The 22,685-nt window shown below is 43.6% G+C and overlaps 1 protein-coding gene across 1 annotated transcript in view; it reads left to right on the forward strand.

The window, feature by feature from the left end:
• Positions 1–22,685, forward strand: part of DNAH11 (dynein axonemal heavy chain 11) — a 303,358-nt gene that overhangs the window by 277,562 nt on the left and 3,111 nt on the right. The window contains exons 77-82 of the mRNA XM_040433722.1: positions 4,017–4,136; positions 5,983–6,225; positions 7,549–7,731; positions 7,806–7,921; positions 14,854–14,966; positions 16,273–16,413. Coding sequence (XP_040289656.1) covers positions 4,017–4,136; positions 5,983–6,225; positions 7,549–7,731; positions 7,806–7,921; positions 14,854–14,966; positions 16,273–16,413 — 916 coding nt within the window. The remainder of the gene's footprint in view (positions 1–4,016; positions 4,137–5,982; positions 6,226–7,548; positions 7,732–7,805; positions 7,922–14,853; positions 14,967–16,272; positions 16,414–22,685) is intronic.

The following is a 22,685-nucleotide window of genomic DNA, read 5'->3' on the forward strand; positions in this document are numbered from 1 at the left end:
TTTTGCGGAACCGCAATTTGCGGACCGCAAAACTGATATGGTGATGTGCATGAGACCTTAAAAGGATCAGTAACTTACCTATTGTTTAAAGGGAATTTGTCATCAGAAAATGACTTGCTGTTTAAATCTAATTCTTATGTAAAACGTATTTTTACATTATTTTTGGTGGTTAATTTTAACTTTACATGTCACAATCTGTATTTTAGAAAAATATCCTAAAATCCTGCAGTTTTCGCACTGACCACTAAGCCTAGTAATAGGTATGACAGCTTATCTACTCCCTCCTGACTTAGACAACTCTCCGATAGAAGTCAATGAGGTCCCCTAGTGTTCATTGCGTCAATGGCCCATGGTGGCTCCAGTAAAGCATAGCTCTAAATGCTGTGAAAGGGGTTGTGTGAAGTTTTGAAGTTATCCCCTACTAATTGATTGTTGGGGATCTGACGGCTGGGATTCCCATCAATCCTTAGAACGAGGGGGTCCCATTCCCCTGATCTAATAGAGCAGCAGGGTGAGCATGCTATTCATTCTCCATCAGATCGCCAGAAATAGCCGAGCGCTGCCCCCGACTATCTCCAGCTGTCCCATAGAGAATGAATGGAGTGGCAGCGTGTATGCCTGATCTGCTGCTCCATCAGATTGGGGGAACGGGGCCTCTGTTCTCAAGACTGATGGGGGTCCCAGCAGTTGGACCCCCACCAATCGGTTAGTTTTCCACTATCCTGTGGATGGAGGATAATTTCAAAACTTGGCACAACTCCGTTAACAACAGCTCAGGGAAAGATGACAGTCCTTGTGTCGCTATCTGGTTTTAAACCCGCAGAAAAAAATGATAGCTGACACATTTGTTATAAATCTGGTTTTTATACAAAACATATTTTTTAAGAATTTTTACCTATGTTTGTAGTTTTACGTCATTATGATAAAAAAAAAAATCTAAAATCCTGTCCATAATTCCTGATAATATGCTGTACAGATCACTTCTCAGGAGTCCTCTCATGGCTGGTAGTTTATAATGATAAATTACACCTATATATAAATACGAGATCACACCACTCAGAGTTGATGGTCACAGCTCAGCCTGCCCCCCTCCCTGCACAATATCCTTTGCATAGAGTATACCTAGAAAAACTCTCCCATAGATGTCAATGAACATCTCATGTCCATTATGCCTTCTGGCTCATGTGGCTGCTGTAAAGCATATCTCTATATGCTGATAACTGCAGCCTCGGCAAGATGGCTGCCCCCATAACCATGTACAGAAAAATACATTTTATTCAGAAAATAAAAACAGATAGGAAAACGGAATAGGTTTCCCTACCTGCTTTTTTTAAAACATCTCTTTATTGAATTTTATATCAAACTTTTAACAGAGATAAGAATAGGGTAATAAATGACAATTCCGGTAAGAATCAGTATTTAGGAAGAAACGTGGAATCCTGTACATATGGTGCAATCCTCCGCAAGGCAATGCTGGTGTCCAATATCAAAGTACCCTAATCAGGCATACGATCAGGATCTAAGTCTTAGGGCTCATGCACACGAATGTATTTTCTTTCCGTGTTCGTTCCGTTTTCTTTTGCGGATGGTATGCGGGACCATTCATTTCAATGGGACTGCAAAAAAACATGTGCATTCCGTATCTCCGTTCTGTAAAAAATAGAACATGTCCTATTATTGTCCTCCTTAAGGATAAGGATAGGACTGTTCTATTAGGGGCTAGCTGTTCCATTCCACAAAATGCAGAACGCACGCGGACGTCATCCGTATTTTTTGCAAAATACATACGGTCGTGTGCATGAGCCCTTATACCACCAACCACTCCCCACACTGCAACCTTCGGTGGCCCCAGGTTCCCACCACCCTCCCTTCAGAAATAACATTCACGTACTGCCCATGTTCCCTGATCCGTAGCCAAGATTCCTTCAGTTCTTCCTCCACATACCACGATAAGAGGCGAAAAGGGACCATCAAGTCCCCAATTTTCTTTTAGGAGTAAGGTAGGTTTCAGTATATCTCCTCCACTTACGGAAGAACCCCTTAGCCATTCAGTCTCTATGTTTGAGGATCTCCAGTCTTTCTAGATAAAGTACCCTAGTCAGCTGTTCGACCACCAGGTCTATTCCCGGCACTGTGGATGTGAGCCCGTTTTGCAAGAGACACGTCTTCACCAGCCCCTGCCTGGTTTTAAGTAGTAAAAAATGTAGGTGATATATTCCTATTAATAATTTTGGCAAATCTCAGGCTGTCCATGCACCAGAAATGCTGGCACAGATTTCAGATGTAATTTACGATAGTTTAGTGGTGTAAGTAATGTCGGGCCGTGTAGGTCTCCCTGCTTCTGTAGAAGAGCAGAGAGCACAGCGTACTCACAAATTTATGTTCAAAAGGGAGCTTACGCCCACATGGAAGCACATGGATATCTGAAAGCCCCTTTGAAATGAATGGAACTGGTTTTCAGTCGCAGAAATTTTCTGCAACAAAATCTGCCGTGTGCGAACAAACCCTAATATATGCCACCCCTTGACAGATCCCATTGTCATTTTACCGTTATGGCTGATGGATTGTACAGTTACAGCAGCATAGGCTCTAATCTGTTCTTTGCTTAGATCATGCTACCAACGAGAACTATGCTCAAACGACAATATATTAACGGGGCTGTACGGGGTTAATAAAACATGGCTGCTGTCTTCCAGAAACAGCCGCACACCTGTCCATGGGGTGTGCCTGATTTGGCTGCTTAGCCCCTTTCTCTTCGAGTAGTCCTGCTGGTGGGATCCTGCTAAAGGGATATTAGGGAAGCAAATGGATGTGGTAGGCCACAGCGCACATACCGTTATCCTAAAAAGTCCAAATCATCGAGGAAAAATGTCCTTTATTCTGTTAACAAAAGTAGTGCTTTACATGTACGTGTGTTCCTTATTCATTAGGCAGGTAATGAAGCATTTGCAAAAATGTAATTACATACAGCAAATCTGACAGTTCTCAAGGCTGCATTAATAATCACTACAATTAGTTTTGATGATGGAAGCAATTTGCAACGCGTCACGTGCATAAATAACACTGAGGTTTTTGTGCGTGTCATTTTTATGTATTAGGGATGCCACCTTGTTGTGACATTCCCACTGGTACCCTACTTGAGATAAAATTAAGGTGAGATGAGTGATTTTATTGGAAAAGTAAAACAAGTTTATGCCATACTTACTAAATTAACAAGGTGAGTTTGAAAATAATACTTAGGTGGGCTGAGTCGGAATGTGTGTGTGAAGTGTTGGCACATAGACCCCAGCTATTTACTAGACTTCATCTCATGTGATAGTCTGCTCTTTCCATTGTCTTGCTGATAATGCTATTAAGAACCATCGCACCTTCTGGGAACATTTAACTCCTTAAAGGGGTTTGCCCCTTTGATGCATTGGGGTCATATTGCTAGGATATGACCACCATTGTCTGATAGGTGCAGGTTCCACCTCTGGGACCCACACCTTTTTTTAAAACTGAGCCTGCAAAGTGAAGGAGGGCGCACCGCATCGGAGAAAAATTCCAGGTGGGGTGGAATTGGGAAAAAATAAAAATGGCCACTGTTTGTTCTCACATCCTGTTAAAAACTAAAAGTAGCCCCATATTGTAGGTTGGTCCAAACTGCCCGAAGTAGGTGGGGCCAGTAATACCATAGTAATGCTGAACAAAATACCACCCCAGCAGCATCAAATACCACAGTGTAGCACAAAATACTGCCATCTGTGGTAAGAAACTGTATCATCATCCTGAGGATGGCAATAAAGTTCAAATCAGGAGGGCAGCTAAAGCCCCTGGCTAGGTGGATAAGTGCCTGCTGCTCCTACATTAATTAATGCTGAAATCATAAGATCTTTATGTACCTGGCTGGCGACCACGAGGGGGGCTTGGCCGGCCCTCTGGGCATCGGCCCACTGTGAAATTTCCCTGTAAGGTCTATGGCCAATCATGCCCTGTATGTCACTTATAATTACCTGTTTGTTTTTTATGCCATGCAGGTACCATGGGAGGATTTGCGCTACCTGTTTGGTGAAATTATGTATGGTGGCCACATAACTGATGACTGGGACAGAAGGTTATGTCAGACATACTTAGAGGAGTTTATGAGTCCAGCACTGGTAAGACACATTATATAACAATGCATATCAACTATACTATGGGACTAAGGGTCCATTCACACGTCCACAATTCTGTTCCACATTTTGCAGAACGGAATTGCGGACCCATTCATTTTTATGGGGCTGCACGATGGGCTGCCTGGATCCGGAATTGCAGATCCGCACTTCCGGGTTCACAATTCCGTTCCCGAAAAAAATAGAACATGTCCTATTCTTGTCCGCAATTGCGGACAAGATTAGGCATTTTCTATTAAGTGCCGGCGATGTGTGGTCCGCAAAATCGCCGATATCCGTGTTTTGTGGATCCGCAAAACACACACGGACGTGTGAATGGACCCTAACAGATGCAAAAATATCAAAGGCAATAGAACAATTATAAATGCAAAGAAGGGTTAAGTGCCCATTGTAATGCCTCAGGTGCAGAATGTTAATTAAAATTAGAAGGCGGATAGCAATGACCATAAACGAAGCAAGAGGTCACCATGATCACTAGAAGATAGAAGAGAATAGAGGGCAGCCGCGCTTTGCCAGCTGCATGTACGAGATAGGTGCAGGACTATCATACTATGGAGGCATATCCTAGTGATATGCCTCCATTGTCTGAGATTGGAAAACCCCTTTAACATTATGATTGCATATGTGATCGAAGCATGTCAATATTTTTTGTCGTGATTGTTGACTACTTTATTATTAGATGAAGAAGGAGATTTTACTTTCTGGTGGAGCTGCAGCTAGGCATATTCAATCTCTGATGTCCATGTCTTGACACATTTGTTGTGCTAATCTAGGAGACGGCTGGAGTTCCTCATTTATCACATAGCTGTCCATTCTGGTCCTAACCTCCTTTTCTTTTTTTCTCATACGAGTGAGCAATAGTTTGGCTGCAAGAAGGAGAAAAGTAAGGATATAAAACTGGGTGCTTCACTGTGGAGTGCTGTCTGCGTTAGGCTGCTTCGCAACTCCTTCCCTCTGCTATGGGTGACATCTGTAGCCTCTAACCAGGAGACCACTATAGCGGTCACTCAGAGCAGAGGGGCTCAATGTAGACACTTGAAAGTGAAGCTCCACCTCCAGTGCACTTGAGGGAGCAGAACCTGTCGAAATTAATGTGTAACTGCCGTTCTATTTTTATTTGTGTAATGTGTAGGGGCATTGATGCTGATCACTTTTGTAATATACTTTAATTACTGAAATCAAACATTTCTTTTATCTAAATAGCTCTAATGTGGCCCATTTTGAGCCTTAGTAACGCTCCACTCTCTTCTGTTTACATAACATGTTTTCAGCGGCGCAGGGAGAGAGGCAGGAGCGGTGCGGGGAGCGGGTTAAGTATATTCCGTGTGAGGGGCCCGGCATATGGGGGGGGAAGGGAAGCAGTTTATAGTTTTGGATAACCCCTTTAAATGAACATAATTTCCAACAAATGTACGATTTCAGTAATTAAAGTATATTACAAAAACTGGTTAACATCACTGCCCTTACAAATAAAAATAGAATGGCATTTACACTTTAAAGTTCATATTACACACTATCTTCTAAAACTAGGTTCACATAATGCTGTGCAGGTTCCGGCAAAAAAAGGACCATATTCACGCTGGACACTTAACAGACCCCATTATGGTGAATGGGATCTGACGGGCACTGTCAGGGTCCGGCACATGCAGGATCCAACAATTCCAGTATTCTGTTCCTATGCTGGAACAGAATACCAAAATTAAAGTGCATATGTTGACCTATGTTTGCAGTGCTCTTCCTAACCCCTACCTAGCGCTGTCCGCAGTTTATCGTGGCACTGCTTTTACTTCCTGAATATGCTCTCACTATATGGAACTTTTTTCATGTTCAGCTTGACGGTGAGTTGTCATTAGCTCCTGGCTTCCGGGCTCCACCAAATCTGGATTACGTTGGATACCATGCCTACATAGATGAAATGCTGCCTGCAGAAAATCCTGTTTTGTATGGACTACACCCAAACGCTGAGATTGAATTCCTAACAGTGACTTCTGATAATCTATTTAAGACCATATTAGAAATGCAGCCTAAAGATACCCTGGTTGGGGAAGGATCAGGCATGTCCGCAGAAGAGAAGGTAAGTGATCAGTGTATGTAACTGCTGTCTCCTACTGCTCCACCTGTTTGTACATGGATCGTCTGCGATCCAACATGAATGACATGGCAGCAGGTAATTGATTGTGGAGCTCTCCTTTAACGGATTGCTAAAATAATCGGATAAAGTCTAGAGAATGGTAAAAGTAAACAGGACATGATCTTGGCCACTGTTTTTAGTCTTTTGGATTTGCTGCACGCTCCAGCCTTGTAAAAATCCTGCAGAGAACACGGGTAAATAGTCTGCTGATTTGGTTCATTTTTGTCTTGTGACCGACAGACTGGGCAGGCCTTAAAGGGGTTGTCTCACTTCAGCAAGTGGCATTTATCATGTAGAGAAAGTTAATACAAGGCACGTACTAATGTATTGTGGATATCCATATTGCTTCCTTTGCTGGCTTGAATAATTTTTCTATCACATTATACACTGTTTCCATGGTTACGACCACCCTGCAATCTATCAGCAATGGCCGTGCTTGCACACTATAGAAAAATGTGCTGACCACTCCGGGACCGTGGAACTGCGCATAAGCTGGTGCAAGCATGGCCACCACTGCTGGATTGCAGGGTGGTCGTAACCATGGAAACGAGCTGTGTATAATGTGATGGAAAAATAAATCCAGCCAGCAAAGGAAGCAATATGGACAATTACAATACATTAGTAAGTGCCTTGTATTAACTTTCTCTACATAATAAATGCTATGTGCTCAAGAGAGACAACCCCTTTAAGCTTGATCCCCATGACTGTTTCTTTTTTTGTTCTTCTGATCCGTGGAACGGAAGAAAAGGGCCCCATAGAAGTGAATTGGTCTGCATCTAATCAGCAAAATTGTGGACCAGATGCGGAAAGCAACATACGGCTGTCTGAATGAGCCCTAATGTTAAGGAAGGAAGAGATTTTTTTGCTGAGAAGAGATTTTTTTGCTGAGATAATAGTCCAGGATCCTGGACTATTATCTGCAGTAATACCTGAGTAGTGCTGCACATAAGGAGTCCATATTTTTTTTTTCCTACTTCCCCCCTCTGTCAACACACACAGCTACACTGAAATACATGGTAAGGACTGCTGTGCAAACATGATAGAGAGGACTCCCGGGCGCATGCGCAGCAGTCCAAACAATTTATTTCAAAGCAGCATTAAATGCGACAGAGGGCGAAAAGGGGGAAGTAGGAAAATAAAAATATTGCTCTAGACTCCTTATCTGCAGTACTGCTCATGGAGTCCAAGAAGCGTGGTGTCAGATTCTCTTTGTCAGGGAGGGGTTTTATAGGATGATCAGTCAAATTCAGCCTTTCTTCATCATAGGTTAAGAATATAATTGATGAGATTCTAGAGAAGCTCCCAGAAGAATATAATTTGCTAGAGATCATGCAGAAGACAACAGAGAGAAGTCCATACATCCTTGTCTGTTTCCAGGAATGTGAGAGAATGAACATCTTAATGAGAGAGATCCGGAGGTCTCTTAAAGAATTGGATCTAGGGTTAAAGGTAGGGATAGTTTCAATAGAAACGTTTTTTATAACGTGAGATCACATGACATTGACGTTTCTTCTCATTATTAGGGAGAGTTGACCATTTCATCAGACATGGAAGCTTTACAACTCGCACTCTACTATGACAGTGTTCCTGAGTCATGGACAAAGCTGGCTTACCCATCAACGTTTGGATTAGGGCATTGGTAAGTATTCCTATGTAATGTGAGAGATTAGCTTTTTTTTTGTCAGTTTTACTATAAATATATATATATATATATATATATATACATACAGGTGAAACTCAAAAAATTTGAATATCGTGCAAAAGTCCATTTATTTCAGTAATCCAAATTAAAAGGAATTGCATTAATGGAGCTTAACATTAGAATATTGTGTCACACTCTAGTCAGCTAATTAATCCATACCCCCTGAGCAAAGGGTACCTCAAAATTGTGACTTTGGGGTTTCATAAGCTGTAAGCCATAATCATCCAAATTATAACAAATAAAGGCTTAAAATATCTCGCTTTGCATGTAATGAGTCTCATATATTAGTTTCACCTTTTAAGTTGCATTACTGAAATAAATGAACTTTGCACGATATTCTAATTTTTTGAGTTTTACCTATATATAATATACACTGCTATGTGTGAAAATGATGTCTCATGCTCCCTGAACCACTCTTTCACAATTTGAGCCCGATGAATCCTGGCATTGTCATCTTGGAATATGCCCGTGCCATCAGGGAAGAACAAATCCGTTGATGGAATAACCTGGTCATTCAGTATGTTCAGGTAGTCGCTGACCTCATTCTTGGAGCACATACTGTTGCTGAACCTAGACCTGACCAACTGCAGCAACCCCAGATCATAGCACTGCCCCCACAGGCTTGTACAGTAGGCACAAGGCATGATGGGTGCATCACTTCATCTGCCTCTCTTCTTACCCTCATGCACCCATTACTCTGGAACAGGGTAAATCTGGACTCATCAGACCACATGACCTTCTTCCATTGCTCCAGAGTCCAATCTTTATGCTCCCTAGCAAATTTAAGCCTGTTTTTCTGGTTTTCCTCACTGATTAGTGGTTTTCTTATGGCTACACAGCTGTTCAGTCCCAATCCCTTGAGTTCCCTTTGCATTGTGCATGTGGAAATGCTCTTACTTTCACTATTAAACATAGCCCTAAGTTCTACTGTTGTTCTTCTTCGATTTGATTTCACCAAACGTTTAAGTAATTGCCAATCACGATCATTTAGGATTTTTTTCCTGCCACATTTCTTTCTCGAATACGATGGGTCCCCACTATCCTTCCAGTTTTTAATAATGCGTTGGACAGTTCTTAACCCAATTTTAGTAGTTTCTGCAATCTCCTTAGATGTTTTCTCTGCTTGATGCATGCTAATGATTTGACCCTTCTCAAACAGACTAACATCCACGACCACAAGATTATTTAAGAAATGAGAAGCAACTCATTGCACCAGTTGGGGTTAAATAACTTGTTGCCAGCTGAAATATAATTGCCCATGCAGTAATTATCCAATAGGAGGCTCATAACTATTTGCTTAGTTAAATCCAGGTGGCGACTTTTTTTTTTGGGACAGGCAGTGTATATATATTGTCAGGAATAAGGACCGCCTTATCCCTAGTTATAATGTTTGCTGTGATATTATATGTTTTATGGTTATATGTCGTAGTGTAACATATTCCGGTGTGATTCACATATATATACAGTGTGTATTTATGTATTTGTATTACAAGGCCAGCAGCCATTTATGACTTGGTTTAAGGCTGCATAAAGAGAGAGTCAAGCTGTCTGCTTCGTACCTGGGAAACAGCCAAACTGCTCCCCGTGATGTAGTTGGCACAGAGCTGCTAACGAGGATGGGCCCATTTGATGGTCACATCTAAGGACAGGGAACTGCAGACTCTCGGGCACCTTTTGCCAGCAGGGGGCTTCCTAACCAGAGAATGAACAATAATTTGTAATCCTCCATAATTTGTTCAGGAAGGGGCGGATGTCCCCAAAATCCAGGTCATCACCTCTGGTATGAAGGGGGCATCGCATGGACACCAGACATGGTGTATCAACTCTCCTTCATATTCTTAAAAGAAGGATCTCACCTTCCGATCGTCCTGGACGTGTCGCGTTTAATATGCTAGGACTCGGAACGATGAGATATGAATTATGAAGAAGGGCTGGGGCCTGTATCTTCACCAGGGCAACTGGGAAAATATATTTTGGATATTTTCATACCTGTTCCCTAGATGGCCAGGGGGCAGGCTGCATGGGTAATGTAGTTTGGCCCAGAGGGGCTGAGTCAGAGGTGTGAGGGAGAATCCCCCTCAGGCCTGCCCCTGGAGGAAAGACATAAAAATGTAATTCCTGAGATATTTGGGTGTCACAAAGTGGGAGATCCAATTGAATTGGTTTGTGCACCATTACTCTGCCCAAATCTCCTGGGAGGAAAGGACTTTTACCACGCAACTGCTAAGTTTCAGAACTTTCTGTTTTCTCCTTTTTATTTTACAATTGTTTGCCATTTATGTATGTCTCTGGTTAATCACTTTTTGTAACCAAGTGCTGTCCATTTGTCATACATTAAACATAAAAGTTTGATGGTTTGTCATAAACGTTTGATGATTCTAATACACTTTATAAGACCTGTACTGTCACATATATACCTAAATATGCTTATTGGGCCTGTCAGTGTCCCTTTAAGAACCTGTTAGCTCCATGTGCGTGCAGTCTGAGGCTGTATGTTGTTTTTCCATGAGGCCTAGCATCGTGTGTCTGCTTGCGAGTGGAACACTCAGGGGTGTCCTGTCGACCTTATAATGGGCAGGTGGTGGCGGCAAAGGTTTCGTGTTAATGCGTGGGTGCGCTTGCAGGCTTCAGGTGGTGATTTATGCTTGAGTTACAGCCCGGCGCAGGGTGTAACAGCGTGTGAGGACGTGAGGTGAATCTGCCTGAAGGGCTTGGGCAGCCCTTGTCACGTGATGCGGTGGGCTAAGACGCACCTAGGTTTTAGAGGAGGACAACAAGAAAAAAATTATTTTTCATTACACATCAGGTCAGACCACCAATCAGACCCCCAATGTTAATCAGACCTCAGCTGACAGCCCCAATCAGACCCCCAATGTTAATAAGACCCCAATAAGACCTCAAATCAGACCCCCAGTCAGACCTCAATGTAAATGACCCCCGATCAGACCTCTGATAAGAGCCCCATGCCTCTCATCAGCCCCTATGCCTCTCATCACCCCCATGTCTCTCATTAGCCCCCATAATCAGCCCTTATGCTTCTCATCAGTCCCCATAATCAGCCCTTATGCCTCTCATCACCATTACGCCTCTCATCCCCCATTATCAGCTATTATACCTCTCAGCCCCCATTATGCCTCTCATCAGCCATTATGCCCCCAGCAGCCTCATGTTTTATAAAATAAAAAAACACTTACCTCTCCTGCTCCTGGACACCGCCGCTCCTCACCTACATCGCGATCCTCTTCCTCCTGCTGTCGGCTGTGCTGTGATCTGACACGCACAGCGTGAGGTCACAGAGCGCCCTCACGCGATACACAGCCGACATCCGAGGACCAGGAAGCCTTCACCGCTTCCTGGTCCTCCGGTACTAAAAGCCACCACTTTTGGGGCAATTTTTATTTTTTTTATTTTTTGTGTGTGTGATGTTTTACTTCTATGGGACTAATCTGTTTAGCAAACATATGGGAATCTGTTAGGAGATTTATGCTGCCCTATCTGAGCTCACCATATAATAGCAGTGAAATGGATGCTGAGCTTGATGATATATGGGTTCATATGATTTGGGGCAGGATTTACTGTGTAGGACTTCTAGGAGAGACTGTGAGAGTTCGGATTGCCCTGCTTACATACAGCGTGATGGACAGCGTTCTCTATACACACACTGATACAGGAAGAGCTGTCAATCACAATAAATGGGTGGGGTAATTAGGACTTTTGCCATCTCTCTTAGGCTACATGCACATGTTAAAAATGGCCGTGTGACAACCGTTTAAGAAAATAGATCCACAGATGGTTGAAAATGGCCTTGAAAAACTGACAGTGTGTTTAAACTGTCCTTAAGAGTCTTACATGCTGATTTTTACTCCAAAATCCTGCTCCATATTATAAAAACCTACAGTACAGACCAAAAGTTTGGACACACCTTCTCATTCAAAGAGTTTTCTTTATTTTCATGACTATGAAAATTGTAGATTCACACTGAAGGCATCAAAACTATGAATTAACACATGTGGAATTATATACATAACAAAGAAGTGTGAAACAACTGAAAATATGTCATATTCTAGGTTCTTCAAAGTAGCCACCTTTTGCTTTGATTACTGCTTTGCACACTCTTGGCATTCTCTTGATGAGCTTCAAGAGGTAGTCCCCTGAAATGGTTTTCACTTCACAGGTGTGCCCTGTCAGGTTTAATAAGTGGGATTTCTTGCCTTATAAATGGGGTTGGAACCATCGGTTGCGTTGAGGAGAAGTCAGGTGGCTACACAGCTGATAGTCCTACTGAATAGACTGCTAGAATTTGTATTATGGCAAGAAAAAAGCAGCTAAGTAAAGAAAAACGAGCGGCCATCATTACTTTAAGAAATGAAGGTCAGTTAGTCAGCCGAAAAATTGGGAAAACTTTGAAAGTAAGGGTTATTTGACCATGAAGGAGAGTGCTGGGGTGCTACGCCAGATGACCTGGCCTCCACAGTCACCAGACCTGAACCCAATCGAGATGGTTTGGGGTGAGCTGGACCGCAGAGTGAAGGCAAAAGGGCCAACAAGTGCTAAGCATCTCTGGGAACTCCTTCAAGACTGTTGGAAGACCATTTCAGGGGACTAGCTCTTGAAGATCATCAAGAGTGTGCAAAGCAGTAATCAAAGCAAAAGGTGGCTACTTTGAAGAAGTCCACATGTGTTAATTCATAGTTTTGATGCCTTCATAGTCATGAAAATAAAGAAAACTCTTTGAATGAGAAGGTGTGTCCAAACTTTTGGTCTGTACTGTATATACAACAAAGCTCAGTGTCTATCCCTCTATGACATACTACTAAGGTAGCAGAAATCACCTGACAGGATCTCTTTAACCCCTTAATGCATAATCACATACACGTACGTGATTGACGTTAAGGGGCTGTATGGAGCGAGCTCACACGCCGAGCTTGCTCCATACATGGTATAATACAGCAGGCATCCACCAGCAGTGAACAGGATCGATGATGACATCAATATAGGTCATTTAACTTCTCAGATGCCGCTGTTTATAGTGACTGGGGTTAGCTGGGCTCCAAATGGTTGCCATGACATCCTGGGATCTTGTGAAGGTTCCCAGACCTGTCATGGTTAACTGCCTGAAAAGCTGTGCCCCAGGCACGGCTTCTCAGGCAGCCTCTCAAAATCTTATTGTATTCTTTTGCAGTGTATGGGACAAGCAGTCCCTAAGGGGACTAAACACTATAGTTTAAAAAAACACATAAAAATATTAAACGTTCAAACCACCTTCCTTTCCCAATTTTACATATAAAAAATACACAAAAATAATGAACATAACAGGCATCCCCATGTCCAAAAATGGCCGAACTATTAAAATGTCAAAATATTTTTTCTCTGCGGTGAACGCCATAATGGAAAATAAATAAATAAAAGATTTGCTTTTTTTTTGGTCACCTTGTCCCCCCCAAATTTAAAAAAAAAAAACTCATAAAAATTATACCAATAAAAACTACCATTCACTCCACAAAAAAATGTAGCTAAAACCTCATACAGCTCTGTAAACGGAAAAAAAAGTTATGGGTGTCAGATAATGTCGATGCACAGAAAATTTTAATTTTTTTAAAAGTAGTAGAACATAAAAAATGATACAAATGTAACGCTGTATTTGTACTGACCTGTAAAATAAGGACGTCATGTCGTATTTAGCACACAATGAACACCTTAATATTAAAACCCAAGAAACCATGGGAATTGTGGGGGTTTTCTTTCAATTTCACCCAACAAAGATTTTTTTCTCCCTTTTTTCAGTACAATATATGGTAAATTAAATGGTATAATATTGATTATCTATCCCGCAAAAAATAAGCCATCATATGGCTATGGGAAAAATAAATTTTAAGTTGTGGCTTTTGGAAGGTAAAAATACAAAAACAAAAATGGGCCTGGGATTAAAGGGATGTTCTGGTTGCATGGTAATAAAAGCATAATTATAGTATAATGAAAAGTTGTAAGGAGAATGAAGACAGGGGTCACATAGTGCAGTACAAAACTGATCCTTTAGTTTATTTTACTGTTGGGTCCATTTTGGGCCTCGCGGCTTCAGTTATGCTGCGGGACAGAGAAACATTGCATACAGTGCCTGGTGTCTGGTTCAGGCAAAACAAATGGCTGGACACAACTGCTATAAGTGTGAATGAACCCTTAACCCTGCTGACCCAGACACATGGATCATTTTAAAGTGCATCTGTCAGCAGATTTGTACCTACGAAACTGGCTGACCTGTTACATGTGCGCTTGGCAGCTGAAGGCATCTGTGTTGGTCCCATGTTCATATGTGCCCGCACTGCTGAGAAAAATGAAGTTTTATATTTTCAAATGAGTCTCTAGGAGCAAATGGGGCATTGCTGTTACACCCAGAGGCTTCGCTCTTTCTGCACCCTCTGCACTCTGATTGATTTACAGGGTTAGGCTTGATAATGTTTACACTGCATGGGCCTTTCAATCAGAGTACAGAGGGTGCGGAAGGTGCAGAGAGAGCAGAGCCTCTAGGTGTAACGGCAACGCCCCTGTTGCTCCTAGAGGCTCATTTGCGTGTATTACAACATCATTTTTCTCAGCAATGTGGGGAGACATGAACCAACACAGATGCCTTCAGCTGCCAAGCATATGTGTAACCGGTCATTCAGTTTCATAGGTACGATCTGCAATACACTACGGACGTGTGACTGGACCCTTAGGATTTGATACAATGCATCAGTATTTGCGGGAACCTAACACTTCACCACAATCTGCCTGTGGACCTGCTTGTTTAATCTTTTTCATGATTAAGGGAATGTAATATTTCCAATTAAACTACCGGTAAATGTAAATGAGTTATGTCCATTCATTTACAGGATTAATGATCTTTTATTGAGATGCCGTGAACTGGATATGTGGACACAAGATCTGGTACTACCAGCAGTAGTCTGGCTCCCTGGATTTTTTAATCCACAGTCGTTTTTGACAGGTAACTACAAAATTTGCAATCTTCCATTATCGGCTCCAAGTTTTGTTACTTTATCCCTCAATTACTACTACTAAATTGTTTCTATTCTAAATGAATAGACAAGGAGTGATCAAGGAAGAGTTAAGTTATGTTCACCAATGACCCCAAACACGTCCATCGCCTACAACAGTCCCAACGTTTCATTAGACGGGTTGTCTCTCTTCAGCAAATGGCATTTATCATGTAAAATGAATACACGGCACTTACTAATGTGTTGTGATTTTCCACATTGCCTCCTTTGCAGTCTTTATTCATTTTTTCAGCACATTATACACTGCTTGTTTCCATGGTTACGACCACCCTGCAATCCAGCAGTGGTGGTCGTGTTTGCAAACTATAGTAAAAAGCACCATCCTATGTGAACTCCCACAGTCTTAGCCATCAAAGAGGCTGTCATCTTTTCCTATAGTGTCTAAGTACTGTCACCACTGCAGGATCGCTGGGTGGTTGTAACCATGGAAATGAACAGGGTATATAATGTTATGGAAAAAAAAAGGCAATATGGACAATCACAATAAATTAGTAAGTGCCTTGTATTTACTTTATCTACATAATTAGCTGAAGTGAGAAACCCCTTTAAATAATGTCTGTCTTGCAAAGTTTTGGGTAGTCTACCTTTTTTCACTGCATTGAAATGTGGAGTTGACTGTACTATGTGGTATCCTTTTTTTTTTTTTTTTATGGTGGGAGTTGGTGACCTACCTGTATGCAGTTGGATATGGTTGTATACATTCACATGTAGTTTGAACAGAACCTTAGGGTCCATGTACACTGGTGGTTTTCTGCTGATTACAAGCGTGGAACGATCATATAGCAAGTCTATCGGCGCTCTAGTTTCATTTATATGGAGCAATCATCATGGTCTGCATCACAGGAGTGTTTGCTTGTTTGTTGGCTGATGGGTTGTTACTGTGCTTACATGGCACAGTGATCGGGTACAAGCATTATTCACCCAATGATTAGCCAGTTTATATGGGCCATTACTGTGACATTTTCTTCAGCTATACAAGAATGTATACAGGAGTGTATAGGGAAAGGCATTACCAGGAGTTTAAGCATGCATGGGATAGGCATAAGGCCATCCTTCATATAAGATAGGGCCGGGGGCTATCCATAGTATTCAGTATATTGGGCAGACTAGATGGGCCAAATGGTTCTTATCTGCCGACACATTCTATGTTTCTATGTTTGTAATGTAAACTATCCACTGCAAATGTATTTTTTGGTAGAACTTTAGAAAATTGATTGAAATATTTTGTCTTATCAGCAATTATGCAGAGCATGGCCCGTAAGAATGAATGGCCTCTAGATAAAATGTGCCTCACTGTGGACGTTACCAAGAAAGCAAAAGATGACTTTGGACACCCTCCACGAGAAGGAGCTTATATTTATGGCCTCTTCATGGAAGGTAACTGTCAAGAGCACCAGGAGTGAATACAAATCAAAGACAATTGTATCTCTCATATTGTATCAATGTGACTGTAAATGTTATTAGATTACAGTAATGGAGTAACTTCAATTCAGTATTTAAAAGGGACCAGTCACCAATTTGGGCATAGTGTAGTCATGGCCAGGACCATGTGTGCCAAGAAACAAGCATCTTTCTGTTCTGACTTAAAAAAAGCCAGGGACAACCCCCTTCCCTCTAGGATGTCCATATGCCTTAATAGGCTGTATGAACAAGAGTCATCTTTGTGAGATGACTAGTGATTATAGAGGACCTTAGTGCTCGGGCCGAACACATCGTGATGCACCCGAGCACCCGAGTATAATGGAAGTCAATGGGTGGACCCGAGCATTAAAACAGGCACCCCCTGTTTTAAAGAGGGGAGGGTGCCTGGCTCATGTGAAAAGTTCAGAAATTGATGGAAACACCACCGAAACGGTTTGGGAACAGCATGGGGAGGATGTCTGCATGCATCTTGGACTCCCATGTCGCTGCTGGGAGCGATGTTGTCTGAGTAGTATGCGACTTTTACAGACTGATAATAATACGCACAAAACCAAAGATAAAATCGATTGTAGAGTAAAAATTGTTAGGAAACATTCTTTCCTGTATATTTACTTGTATATAAAGTGCAAGTTCAGCCAAAAATGTTGTTGATTTTCGGAACTGGGGCCATGATTAAGAGGGACGGCCGGTGGCATCCGTATTGTACCACTAGAGGTAAAATTCTTGGACCGGCGCAAGACGAACCACACCCAAAGCATTTGTTGCCACAAATGTTTTCATTAATCAACAATAAAAGTCGGAGGTTCGAAGACGATCCCACAGGCGATCCGGCAGCATTATTCCTATTACCCGCTGAGCATTTTCTGGGAAAACAAACTCTTTGGGTTCTGGGGGGAGTATGGTTGCAAAGTTGAAACTTAAACTAATTTACGGAAGGGCACCACCAGGAGTGGAGCCTGCGGCTTAATTTTACTACTCGCGGGAAACCTCGCCCGGACACGGAAAGGATTGACATATTGATACCTCTTTCTCGATTCTGTGGGTGGTTGTACATGGCCGTTGTGAGCGGGTGGATCGAGACGATTTGTGTGGTTCATTCCGATAACGAACTATACTCCTCCGTGCTAAGTAGTTACGTGACCCCCGATAGTGAGACTGGACTTGTAGGTAAGGGCCTGCTGGTTAGCTGACCCTGTAAAAGATTGTAGGTGAGGGCCTGCTGGTGAGCTGACCCTCTCAAACATTATGTGCAAGGTCCTGCTGCCGCTTTGTTGACTCTAGATAAATTCTGGGTGATCGCACGTCCCCGTGATGTCGACGATCCATTTGGATCTCTGCCCTATCAACTTCGGATGTTCTTTTATGCGCCTACCATGGTAACCACGGGTAACGGGGAATCAGGGTTCGCTCCTGGAGAGGGAGCCTGAGTAATGGCTACGGCTACCACTTCCAAGAAAGGCAGACGGGAGCGCGCAAATTACCCACTCCCGACTCGGGGAGGTAGTGACGATAAATAACAATACAGGACTCTTAAGAGGCCCTGTCATTGGAATGAGTACTAAAAAATTACAGGGAATGTCATAGGTATTTAGGATGAAGAAACATTATACAGGAGAGATACCACAGGTAATGACACTGTTTGCAGCGTCTACGGCAAAGGTACACTGTATCTCGCAGATATACGAGGGCCTGCAGGTGAGCTGACCCTCTAAAAGATTTTATTTTTTATATCCGCACACTTTACACAGCAGATGGGGCGTGCATAATTTAACTGTCCGCAGCGGACACTGTCTACGGGAAAAGTATGATTGATGGCCTGCTGGTGACCCTCAAAAACAGCGGTGAGGGTTTTCTGCTGAGCTGACAATCTAAAACATTATGGGTGAGGGCATGCTGGTGAGCTGACCCGCTAAAAGATTTTTGCTGAGGGCCTGCGGGTGATCTGACCCTGTAAAAAATTTAATGAGAGGGACTGTGGGTGAGCTGACCCTGTAAAAAATTAAATGAGAGGGCCTGCGGGTGAGCTGACCCTGTCAAAAATTATATGAGAGGGCCTGCGGGTGAGCTGACCCTGTAAAAAGCTATATGAGAAGGCCTGTGGGTGAGCTGACCCTGTAAAAAATTATATTATATGCGACTAATAAGCATGTTGATATGATGGAGGAGGAGGAGAAAAAGAAGATTCAACCATATACCCTTTATTGTGGTGGAAGGGGTGCATGGGAATGCAGATTATTCAGTACATTATAAACAACACATTTAAAGTGCCTTTATGTTCATCCGCTTTCCTCTGGTGGAGTCGAGAAGTCAGGGGCAATCCAAGGCTTGTTCATTTTTATAAGAGTCAACCTGTCAGCATTTTCAGTTGACAGGCGGATACACTTATCTGTTATAATGCCACCAGCAGCAATAAATACCCGCTAAGACAAAACGCTGGCAGCAGGGCAGGCCAACACCTCCAAGGCATAGAGCGCCAGTTCGTGCCACATGTCCAGCTTGGACACCCAGTAGTTGTAAGGCACTGAGGATGCTGACACGGTCTGGTACGTACTCCTTCACCATCTTCCAAAACTTTTCCCTCCTTGTGACACTAGGCCGCGCATCAGGGTGAGGGTACTGGGGGGTGTTATGAAACTGTCCCAGGCCTTGGAGAGTGTTGCCCTGCCTCTGTTGGAACTGCTGTGTGTTCCCCTTGTCTCCCCTCCTCGGTTGCCCAAGGAAGTACGGACTCTGCTGCCAGTTGGAAATTTTTGGAGCACTTTTTCAACAAGGACCTTCTGGTATTGCACCGTTTTGCTCGTCCTCTCCACCTGAGGAATAAGAGATGACAAGTTCTCTTTGTAGCAGGGGTCGAGAAGGGTGAACACCCAGTAATCCGTGTTGTCTAAAATGCGTATAACGCGCGGGTCGCAGGAAAGGCAACCTAACATGAAGTCAGCCATGTGTGCCAGAGTACCAACAGGCAAGACTTCGCTGTCGTCATCAGGAGGATGACTGTCCATCTCCTCATCTTCCTCTTCTGCCCACCCACGCTGAATAGATTGCATTAAACTTCCATGGGTACTACCCTCTGTAGCGGAGGCAACCGTCTTCTGTTCTTCCTCCTCTTCATAGTCCAATTCGCACTTAAAAGACGGACGAAGGGTGGTCTGGCTATCACTCTGTGTAATGTCTTCTTCCCCCATTTTCACCTCTTCCACATGCAAAGCGTCAGCCTTAAGGCTAGGTCTACACGACGACATTTGTCGCGCGACAGATAGGGCACAACTACACTGCAACATTTGTCGCACCAATGTCGCGCGACAATTTTTATAATGGCAGTCTATGGTGTCGCACTGCAACGTGCGACTGTCGCAGAAAAATCCATCTCAAATGGATTTTCTGCGACTGTTGCGTCGCAGCATGTCGCAGTGCGACACCATAGACTGCCATTATAAAAATTGTCGCGCGACATTGGTGCAACAAAATGTCGTGTGACAAATGTCGTCGTGTAGACCTAGCCTAATTGTGAGCAGCGAGCAGAAGTGAAACAGAAGTGGGATGGTTACGCTGATAATAGCGTTATCGCCGCTCACCATCTGTGTTGATTCCTCAAAGTTTCTTAAAACCTCACAGAGGTCAGACATCCATGCCCACTCCTCACTTCTGATTAGCGGAAGCTGACTAGAAATGCGACGACCATTTAGCAGCTGGTATTCCACTACTGCCCTCTGCTGCTCACAAAGCGTCGCACAACAGCCGGTGAGCTGGCAATTTCAAGCGCTGCTGCAGCGTTGACAGACCAGCGGAAGCTGTCGATGACTTGCGGAAATGTGCACACACGCGGCGCACCTTCACCAATAGCTCAGGCAAATTGGGGTAGGTTGTGATAAACCGCTGAACCACTAAGTTTAAGACGTGGGCTAGGCATGGGATGTGTGTGAGCTTGCCGAGCTCCAAAGCCGCCACCAAGTTACGGCCATTATCACACACAACCATGCCTGGTTGTAGGTTGAGTGGCGAGAGCCACAGCTCAGTCTGGTCTCTTATCCCCTGCCACAGCTCTGCGGCGGTGTGCTGTTTGTCCCCTAAGCATGTCAGCTTCAGTATGGCCTGTTGACGCTTCCCTACTGCAGTGCTACACTGCTTCCAGCTACCGGCTGATTGGTGCTACACGCGGATAATTCAGAGGTGGAGAAGTGGGGGTTGGAGCCACTAACGTAGGTGCTGGCGGAAACCCCGATTGGCGTAGGGCCCACAATCCTGTGTCGGTAGCACCTGTGCCATCCTAGGGTACGACTCGCTCCCGGCTTCCACAACGTTCACCCAGTGTGCCGTCAGGGAAATGTAGTGTCCTTGCCCAAATGCACTTGTCCCTGTGTCCGTGGTTAAGTGGACCTTCCCAGTAACTGCATTGGTCAGGGCACGTGTGACGTTTCGGGACACATGTTGGTGTAAGGCGGGCACGGCCCACCTTGAAAAATAGTGACGGCTGCGGAAGGCCTCAGTGTCCACAAGCCTAAATGGCAACATTTCCAGGGCCAGTAATTTGGAAAGGTGCGCATTTAGTGCTATGGCCTGTGGGTGGGTGGGTGGCTATTTGCACTTGCGTTCAAATGCCTAGGGTAAGGACATTTGGACGCTGCGCTGGGACAGGGAAGTGGATGTGGTCGCTGATGGTGCTTGTGAAGGTGCAGGGCGGGAGGCATCCTCGCCTTCGACGGGCGATTGGCCAGCACGTACCATAGGGGAAGGAGGCAGTGGTGTGACCTGCAGACACAGATTGTGGACCCAAGCGTTCGTCCCACTTATTACGGTGCTTGGATGCCATGTGGCAGATCATGCTGGTGAGGTTGCTAGTGTTCACGCCCTGGCTCATTTTGGTGTGGCACAGGTTGCAAACTACTATTCTTTTGTCGTCTGCACTTTCCTAAAAAAAGCAACATACTGCGGAACACCTACCTCTTGGCAAGGTAGTGCTCCGTGGAACAGTTGCGGGCCTGTTTGGTGTGGCCCACCTTCTCCCTTTTGCCACACCACTGCTTTTTCCAGCCTGTTGCGGTGCTGTAGACCCCCCCCCCCCCCCCCCCCGTACTGCGACAGTATTGAGACAGTAATTGCGGTTGACTCATTGGGAACTGTCTCATCATCATCCACCTCATTAAACACTAATTGCCGTTCCCCACCGTCATGACTCTGGATCCTCAAGAGGTTGGGAATCGGAGCACAAGATCTCATGTCCTTCAAGCGTGCTTGGCGAGAGGGCCAAATCAAGTAATGGCGATGAAAAGAGGTCCTCGGAATATCCGTGTGTGATCACTTGTTTGGCCAGACTGTACATGGTGGGAGGAAAGAGGATCAGGGTGAGGATTGTGTTGACCAGACTTAAAACAGCTGAGGACCTGATGATAGGTCATCAATATCTTAGCACTGCACAACCCATCTGGGGCAGCGTGTGATTAATAAAAAAATAAAAAAAAATCACTGAGGAGTTCAGTCCCACTCTATGATTTTATTTGGTATTTTAAAGTAATAAAGGTGTTTAATGATGGTCTGTCAAATATTTACCCATAACCAACATTTCTGGAACAATTCTGCGTTATTCCTCCTGGAAATATAAATGAGCCAATGCCATTCTCCTTATTAATAATGCATGTCCCCATACTGTCAGACTGTAGAAAAACGCTGCATTGAGTCCTGCTTAATCAGAATGAGTGACAGCTTTCCCATGAGAGAGCTGTGTTCATGGAAGTTATATAGCTGCTCTTGGGTCCTTAGAGACGTGGGTACCATGTGTGCAACCCGATTATGGAAATATTTTTGTCAAGACACAATCTGGAACATGCATGAACCCTGAACGTTTAGTTATGCTTCTAAAGGTTGACACTTTTGAACAAGCCACCCCCACCATTAAAAGTGGGGCAAAACATCAAGGACAGCACGTTCTGAGAATGGGAACTGTATGGCCTGGCATGTATGTTTTTTTTTTTTTTCCCTGCCAAAACATTCCCAGTCCTTCCACTCCCATTTTTTTTAATTTTTATTATTAACATGGGTGAGGGCGCAATACATGTCAATGTAAACAGTCTACAGCTAGAAATATACAATAAGGGTTATGTACACCTTTGGGGGATTTTTATTATTATTATTGCATTGTACTTATTTTGAGCTAAAAATCATTGTTTTAATTCATCTTTATAAAAAAAAAAATTGGAGCCCTTTTCTCTGTACAGGGCTGAGTTTATCTA

This window comes from Bufo bufo, chromosome 5 (genome assembly GCF_905171765.1).
Source record: "Bufo bufo chromosome 5, aBufBuf1.1, whole genome shotgun sequence".
Classification (NCBI taxonomy): Eukaryota; Metazoa; Chordata; class Amphibia; order Anura; family Bufonidae; genus Bufo; species Bufo bufo.